Genomic DNA, 9,047 nt, shown 5'->3' on the forward strand with positions numbered 1-9,047 from the left:
CACATCCGCACCAACGACCTGCTTTAAACACGGCCGCTGCCCCACGGCTTAGCTCAGGAGGTAGGCCCGAAGGTTGCTAGTTCGAGTGTCGAGGTCTCTAACCTGCCATCAGCCTCGTCTGTGCGGTCATTGAAACTCATTTAATTGAAGCACACAAGGCATATTAGATATTCCTTAGTCATTATTGGGATACATTTGTCAGTTTTGCATTATTATTATAGAAGAAGAGTTTGAAATGGTACCGTCGCCCTCTGCAGTCTGCACACGCTGGTTGTAGATGATCTTACAGCACTCCAGCTCCTCGTCCAAGGCTGAGACGAGGAGCGGGTACCTGTCCTGGGCATCGGCCGACACCAGGGGGCGCTCCAGCAGGCTGCCGAACATATCCAGGACCTGCACATTCATCATGGGAAAGGACCATGAAAAGATTCAACTACATCTGTGTGTGCGTGTGTGTGAGTGTATATTTGATTTGACCAATCATGTCGCTGGGGGCAGGGATCTGTCAGCGGGCAACAGTGAACATAAACCCTAGTTAATTAAACTAGTTAATTAACTTCCCCGGTGGCCGCTGGAAAGACCTAACGGACACCATTGTTTCTGAGACAAAGGGTCCGTTTCAAAATCCCCACTGTGTGACTGGTCACTGTTGAAATACACTTATCCAATTCCCCTTCTCAAAGCTCCATCTTGCAATACGCAAATGAGTTTCTGTTTGGTAGGAAATCTCTGTAACGAAACAGGAAACTAGCCGTAACTCCCCCCACACACAGATCCAAGATCTGTGTGTGTGTGTGTGTGTGTGTGTGTGTGTGTGTGTGTGTGTGTGTGTGTGTGTGTGTGTGTGTGTGTGTGTGTGTGTGTGTGTGTGTGTGTGTGTGTGTGTGTGTGCATGTATGTGTGTGCATGTGAGCATGTGTGTGTGTGCGTGTGCACGCATGTGCGGGCGTGCCTGTGCGTATGTATACGCATGTGTATGTGCATGTATGTGTCCGCCTCACCTTAAAGGACTGCTCCAGCCCTGACGCGTCGCTGAAGGCCTGGCAGCAGACAGCGCCCAGGCGGCGGTCCGCGTCTTCCACCTTCAGCTGGAACGCTCTGACGTCCGCCTCAAACTCCTACGGCCCGACAGACCCAGCGGTACCCGTGTCAGGCCCGGTTACCAGCATTGATGAGACACTCAGTTACTTTCATCTATGACTGAATCGTTTTTTTCAACCTCATTTGAGCGGGTTGCTTTTTTCGCGTTGCCAAGCAAACATCTGGTCGATAGTTCTACTTGACCGCTGCTTTTAATGCTTGATTTACAACGCATTGATTTGCAACTGTACATCACCCTCGGAATGTGGAATCGAGTCAATGAGGATCGAGTTACAAAGCTGTGGGAAAATATGTATGTTGAACTGCCGTGTGACTATGCCGGCATATTCGGAATAACTCCGGGATAAAAATACACCAGGTCCACGCTTTGTACTTCCATCCAGAACAACATGCAACGCAATGGAATGCAACGCACATTAAATCAAAGCACACCACAGGGACTTTGCTGCACTATTAAATTCTTACGATGTGGAATAGGTCATCTCTGTGATGCATATATATCATCAGATATTAATTAAGTATCTGCATGTAGCAGAAACAACAAAGGGTTCAGGCTGTTACGCACATACGAGTGTGAAATGGGATTTATATCTGTTTGTGCCAATCCACTTATTTTCAATCATGGCGGCATTGGCATCGGTGCCATTCTTTGCACCTTGTTGTTGAGGTCCAGGCAGTCGTAGGGCTTCTCCGTCAGGGTCTTGTACGTCTCCAGGAACTCCAGGTGGAGGCACTGGACCTGCTGGCTGAGGCCTTTCCCTCGCACCCCCCCGAACTCCACCTTCTCCAGCTTCAACAGGTCCATCGCCGTCAGGAGGATATCCTGTAAGGGGTTATATCAGTGATCATTTAAACTGTTAAACATTGTGATTGGTCAAGCCAATGTCCACTCTTTACGAAACAGGGTTTGACTTGAGAAATGTACACGTGTGTATGTGTGTGCGAGCGTGCGTGTGTGCGTGCATGCGTTGGGTAGGTGATGCATTAAACATGTTATCTTCATTAATATTACTTATGACTTGTTATGACTTGTCAACAGGTTTTTGATCATAATCAAATGGCTTATAAGGTGGATCCAAAAGATAACACTGATCCAATAGGACCAGCCAGGATTTCATTCCTATGATCGCTATCTGGGTACTTTTGGACCAAAAACCTAGCATAACAATAATTTCAAAAAGCGCCAAGCAACCAGTTGCTATTATGCTAGAAGAGTGGTGTCGACCAATAGGAGGGTTTAAACATTGGTGAGATTTAAAAATATGGCACTTGAGGGACATCATCCGATCCTGCTTGGTAGTTCACCAAAGAACAGTCCCTCCAGAAAAATGTGGCGTTTTTTTGTGATCGTTGCGGCCAAAAATCCTTGATTATGCGGCACGTTTTCTTAAAAAAATGCGATGAAATATGCGGCATATTTCAGTCCCTCCAGAAAAATGCAGCGTTCTTTTGTGATTGTTGCGGCCAAAAATCCTTGATTATGCAGCATGTTTTCTTAACTTGCGAAAAAACGCGGGAACTTGTGAAAAATGCAGCTTTTCGATGACGTTCACGTCGCGTAATTACGTCACTTCATAACGTTCCCATGGCAACCGGGGGAAATGGCTGCTCTTGTGTGAAGTAAATGCAATATTTTTCAACTTTCTGCTAAGATATACGTGACTTTTTTGCAACGAAAATGCGGGGATTATGAAATCATACAAGCCCCGCATATTTTGCGCGGAAATCGGCAATTTATGCGGTGAAAGTGCGGCATATTTGAAAAAATGCGACCCCGGCATGAATATGCGGACTTTGGCTGATTATGTGTTGAATTATGCGATGGCATAACCGCGTTTTTCTGGAGGGACTGAAAGAAGCCCCTTGGCGTCATCCATCATGAGCCTCTGGTCCTCTGCCCTCACCTCAACGGTCTGCACTCTGTCGATGAAGCGGTCCAGCCTGGAGAACACCAGGGCTGGGGAGAAGTCCCAGGGGGGGACCGTCCTCCCGTTCCTCTGGTACTGGCTCAGGTTGGACCTGCTCACCGAGTAGGTCTCTCTGAAGAGCTGCAGGACCTCCAGGCCCGTGCGCACCTTGGGGAGGGTCTCGGAGAGCTCCCCCTTCAGGACCTCCTCGGGGCTCAGGAAGGTCCGGGCCTGGGGAGGGATAGATGGGTGGTAGGATTAGTTACCAGCAGAGATACTTTGTTAGTTATGTGTTTTTTACCAGCTGCCTGTAGAGACAAACCATGATGTATGGTGAATGTAAGTAAGTAAGTAAGTAAGTAGTAAATAAAGCTGTAGTCAAAGCATCATTTTTCAAACAAGCTTTCCAAAGTGCTGAACGGAAAAGATAAAACCCGACAAATCACAACAAGTCAAACATTAGCATAAAGGAACCCTGCAAAAGTGAAAGTGCCCCACCCGATGAAAGTGCAGAAAACCAAAAGAATAAATAAAAATGAGATCAGCTCTAGTGTTTCTGGGTATGGATGACACCAAACTACCAGAACAAACCATTGAGGTCGTATTTGTTTGCAGCCTGGGAAGGAAAGTGTAAGGCAACAAACACTATCAATAATGCCCGCCAAAAAACGTTGACTGTTGATTTGCAGAAGATGAATGCACACTAGCAGAGGCCCCAGAGGGGGGGACATGTCATTGGCTGATGCATGCACACATGCAACGCTGCCCTGCAGTGATGTTGTCATTATCGGACCAAATTTTTTTTTTTTAATTTCCTTTTCCTTTTTTAAAGAACTCTGTTATGGTATTCACAGACAGAACGCTGTGACTGCACCATAGACCGAATGAAAAACAGCTGCACAGAGCAGAAGCAAAAATCAATTCGAAACTCCTTTTGACCAGCGGCAGCACACAGCCGCTGTCGACAGCTGAAAGAGCAAAGCGTCTGACAGAACCACTGGGGCACCTGCTGGATGAGGAGGTTGCAGGTCTCCTGCAGCAGGACGATGAGGCGAGCGGGCGTGTTGTAGTAGCGGGAGTTGGCCCACACCAGGCACACCGTGTGCATCAGGGGCCCGATCTGACGGCTCACATCGGGGAAGTCCCCGTTCTCCACGTCCTCGAAGACCCTCCGCAGGGGCTTCAGGTGGGTGACGATGTCCTGCGCTTCCTCCAGCGCTGGCGGAAGAAACGAGGGGGAGAACACAGGTGGGACCAGCGACGACTTTACCCCCGTGTGATTCTCAATGATTAACTCGTCTTCATTAATGTAGTGCTTAGGGGCTTGAGTTTACAATCAAGCCCCTAAATGTATAATAGTTTACTGCACACAGCACTGGTAGTAGTAGTAGTGGCAGTAGGTGTAGTAGCAGCAGAGGTAGTGGTCGTTGTAGAAGTAGTTGAAGATACATTAGTAGGAGTATAGGTATTAGTATCAGTAGGAGTATGGTTGCATAGGTCACCTGCCAGTACGTCCTTCAGCAGGCTCTTGAAGGCGGGGTAGTAGCTGCTCTCCATGGCCTCCATCAGGTCGGCCATCCTGCATACTTTGGTGGATATGAGCTGCGTGTGGATACACTGCAGGTCTGCGTGCCTTCAGAGCAGGAGTACAAGGGAAAGGCTTTGAATCCAAAGGGTCGGGAAAGCCCACGCTTGAGCAGGGGAACTTCCGCCCAGTAGATTCCAAAAAAGTGGGATGTTGAAGTTGAAAACAACACGATGTAATGATCAAAATGAATGACACTTTTGGGGCAGGTGTGAGGTGTTGTGAAAAGCTTGCTCGAGCCACGGTTAGCAGCCATTTGAGAACAACGACTCTAGTTCTCTCAGAGTTGTAGTTTTAGAAAATCTTACTTATTAGGAAGAAGCAGACTTATGAAGCTATTTAAAGAGAATTTCCCCCTGATTCACAACTTTGTGAATTTTAATCAAGAACAAAGTTCAGCTAAACTTTGTGAGACCCAATCTGAATATAAGTGGCTGTTGCCTGTGGCTTAGACAATTATTTGAAGGTTGAAAAAATTATATTTAGTTAAAAACTACTTTTTGTGTCAAAAGATATTGCCATAGGTTCCTTGAGCTGGTTTAATTGTGCTTTTCGTTCCTGGCCCATTTCTATCATTGGATAATATTATTTACATGTCCGCTAGGATTTGAGAGAGATGAAAGGGATGAATAAGCATCCTTCAGCACCCTCGACAATTCAGAAAGATGCAAAGCGTAGGTGGGGGGCTAATGGGTGCTAGAACTTCAAGTGTGGACTTCAAACTCCAGCGACCAGGAGTTGAAGGACCTCAGAACCACCAAAAAGTTTCTTATCGCTCCGTCTTTGACCCCAAAAGAAATCCCATTTCAGAAAAGCTTAAAAGAGCAATCATGAAAAGACAATAAAGAAGGCGAGATCCACAAACATCCCTAAGTGCTCTCTCCTTTGGGGCCAAAACAGCTCTAAAGCCCAATTACATGAAGTAGCGGTCTTAAAACGGGATATTACCAAACATCTAAAGAGAGAAATGTAAAACAAAAGCAGCAGACTCCAACTGATGAACACCGCAGCGGTGCAAACACAGCTTTTAACGACTTTAATAACGCGGCTCGGGGCTGACCTGTTCTTCCAGAAGAGCAGCTCTGTGTGGGGCGTGGGGTTGCGGTCTTCCAGCAGGGCTTCTGAAGAGTCCTTCTTCAGCACGGCTCGGACCTGATGGCTCCACTCGATCACCAGCGTCTCGATGGCGTGGATCACCGTCTTGTCGGCCACCTCCCCTCTGGCCAGACCGCGAGAGGGGTGCGATGGGATGGATGGGTGATTAGTCAAGTCAAAATTAGATCCAATTCGACCCGTCGTTGTGGCAGCACTGCAGGAGCAGTGGGAGGGGATAATTACGCTAACATGGATGTCTTTTGAGGTGTGTGGGAGGGAGGGGTTCAGGGGGCATCCCAGGTGATCACAACATGGAGGAAATACAAACTGAACATAAACTTATTTTCTTCAAGTATAATTGTTTACAATTTCAAAACAAATTAGAGATAATAAAAAAAAACCTGGACGAAATGGACATCTGCTGGGTTTGAACCTTGGTGTGGGGCAGTACTTAGAACTGTGTGAGGCAATACCTGCTACTGAAGTGTGTGTAATTGGGTCGACGTTAACAGCACCTCCCTCCTGTGAACCTACTGGATTATCTCTTGCCTCATGTACTCTCTTTTTTATCTATAATCTAACACCACGTCCTGACTGACCTACTGTGCTTCTGTGGATTACGTTCCCTCACTTTGGGATGGAATGTTTGCTGGTTGCTAAATGGTATTTACGTATGAAACAAATGCTTGAAAAAAGAAATGTGGGACACTTTCTTATATTTTCCTGCTGACATTTTCATAATTGTACACGGCCTCTAGAACTAAAGAAAAATGAAATACAAGTTGCCAGGTGCCATGGGGCTAAAAACACGTTTGTTTGTTATTTAAAGTAGGCCAACTGATTTATAACATATTGTATACTATATCTTTGGGTTTCCCCCACCTGCAGTCGAGCTCAAGGGAGGCCTGCTCCACACTCTCGACCCCAGCGGGGAGGGGCAGGAGGGTCTTGCCCTTGACTTGGCCCGACACCACGAACACGTTGGTCTTGAGCGAGTGGACGTGGTGTCTGACGTCGTGGGACACCACCTGCGGCCAGTCGAAGTGGTTGTTGCCGTTGGACAGCAGCGGGACCAGCACCTGAGACGTCGAACAGGGGAGAATCCGTTAAACGGGTTCGTGGAGGTCCAAAATATGGATCATATTTATTAAAATATGGGGGGGGGGGGTCCCATAAATCAACCGTCAAACAGGGCACGCCGCCTGCGGCTATATAATTCCGATTTCAGGTATAGGAGAACACTGAGGAATAACATACCGATATTCCTGCAATCTGAAACATTGATTGGCCAACGGCAATTCAGTTGGTGTTTATTACGAAGAAATGCATTTCATCTCCAGCCTTTAGTGCTTACCTCCTCGACCAAAGCTGAGAACTGGTCGATGGGGGCACAGGACAGGTCCCCGTACACCACGGTACATTTCATCTTGTCAGGGGTCAGGGTGATGTGACTGCGCTTCACGAAGTACACCGCCTTGTTTTTGGAGCTCGTCGGGAAGGTGGAGTCGGGGACCAGGAGCCCCGCGGCGGTTAGGGACACCACCAACGTCACCTGGTCCGCCTTGTCCAGAAACTCCTGGACCACCTGCCTGTGCTCCTCGGTGGAAATGCACTTCTGCCATTTGTCCGGTTTCAGTTTCAACGTCTTCAGCACGTAGTCCTCAAGGAAGCCTAGCCGTTTGTCCTCAGGGGCAGAGCCGTCCATCGCTGCTGGGTCCTGGGTATGTGTGTGGGACAGGGGGTGTCGTGATTTGTGTGTGGAAGTGATTGTTTCTCGGCGTCCATGGTAACGCGTGGTGTTTGAGCCGGCGGTTGCTCAGGGGACACACGTGACGCCGAGGAGGACCTGATTGTGACCTCTGATCCCGGCCATTCTTCCAGACCAACGATCATGCGTTTGAGTTGACCCCGAGTGGTTGATCATGTTCAAGGTGTCCTCAAGCCAAACGAGAACACTTCAGTGTGGTTGTAAACAACGCAACGTTAGGGGATTCGTGGACATTTCCGCATTTAAATAGGCCGCCGGTGTCTCCAGCGTTAAAAGTGTTACGAACCGCAGCGTGTCGCACTCTCCAGCTGCTCCAATAGTCTCTGCAGAACCGGAAGCTGCAGGTTCTGCACTGCATTTCTAGGAGCTAATTATTATTTTTTTGTTATATATTTAAATAAAACTTTCGGTCTAAGAAGGCCTATTTTAGGTTTATTCTATCTACTACAGCTTTATCTTCAACTACTTTATAATGGTTTATTCCACCCAAAATAATACTTTATGTGGAACTACTTATAGCTTAAATGGTTCCAATTACTACTTTCTGTCTAACGATAACGACTCATTTTAAATCTTTATTCCACCCAAATATTACTTTCTATTTAACGACTTTTAGTTGAAAGGGTTATTCCATCCGAATACTACTTTCTCTCTAACGACTTACCGTTTGCCCGAAGGCGGTGTCATGAAAACGTAGGGTCCTGAAATTGCAGGCTCCTCCGAGGCTGCAGCTACCACATGCAGCCACCAGGTGGCCCTACTGCAGCGGATACGAGAGCAGATGATCAGCGCTATGTGATAAGAGTTAAGAGCATTCTGAGGGAACTCAGGATAAAATAAACGTTATCTAGTAGGCCTAATGTAGGCACGAGATGCTTGTGTTGTTCTCAATCCATCCCTTACCCTTATAGATCGGCTGACACAGGAATATACGTCCGGAAACTAAACTCAAGACTGCAATCTTCTGGTATGGGTTGTAACAGGATTATCAGACACAACATGACATGTTTGTCTCTTTCCTCCGTTTCCCAGTGTTCAAAGAGGATGAGGAGAAGCTGATAGAAAACACATGAACACAGGATATGGCAGACCTCTAAGGAGGCGTGTGTGTGTGTGTGTGTGTGTGTGTGTGTGTGTCTGTGTGTGAGCGTGTGTGTCTCTTTGTGTGTACGTGTGTGTCTGTGTGAGCGTGTGTGCTTGCATGCTGTTGTTTATATCCGTGTGTACAAGAACTGTGCATGTATGAGCATGGGTGAGATCATATGCTCCCATGGATAGATGATGCAAGCACCTTTGTTTGTGTGTGTGTGTGTGTGTGTGTGTGTCTGCGTGTGTGTGTTTGGTGTGTGTCTGTGAGTGTGTGCTTGTGTGTTTGTGCTTGCTAAGGTGTGTGTGTGTGAGTGTTTGTGTGTGTGAATGTGCGTGTGTTTGTGTCTCTGCTTGTGTGTTTGTGCTTGATAGGTGTGTGTGTGTGTGTGTGTTTGCATGCATTTGCATGATTGCACGTGCGTTTCTGTTCCTTTGTATGCGTGCATAGCGTGCTTGCCTGTATGTGTGCGGGCTTGCGTGTGTGTGTGTTTGTGTGCTTTCA

The 9,047-nt window shown here is 47.2% G+C and overlaps 1 protein-coding gene across 1 annotated transcript in view; it reads right to left on the reverse strand.

The window, feature by feature from the left end:
• Positions 1-8,143, reverse strand: part of dnah9 (dynein, axonemal, heavy chain 9) — a gene marked incomplete at both ends in the record, with an annotated part of 145,259 nt that extends 137,116 nt beyond the window's left edge. The window contains 11 exon segments of the mRNA XM_079756784.1: positions 243-393; positions 1,002-1,118; positions 1,757-1,924; positions 3,006-3,239; positions 4,015-4,226; positions 4,511-4,641; positions 5,654-5,812; positions 6,571-6,767; positions 7,043-7,429; positions 7,431-7,503; positions 8,121-8,143. Coding sequence (XP_079612910.1) covers positions 243-393; positions 1,002-1,118; positions 1,757-1,924; positions 3,006-3,239; positions 4,015-4,226; positions 4,511-4,641; positions 5,654-5,812; positions 6,571-6,767; positions 7,043-7,429; positions 7,431-7,503; positions 8,121-8,143 — 1,852 coding nt within the window.
• Positions 8,144-9,047: the final 904 nt, after the last annotated feature.

The sequence above is a fragment of the Pollachius pollachius genome (assembly GCF_949987615.1).
Source record: "Pollachius pollachius genome assembly, chromosome: 19".
In the NCBI taxonomy this organism is placed as follows: Eukaryota; Metazoa; Chordata; class Actinopteri; order Gadiformes; family Gadidae; genus Pollachius; species Pollachius pollachius.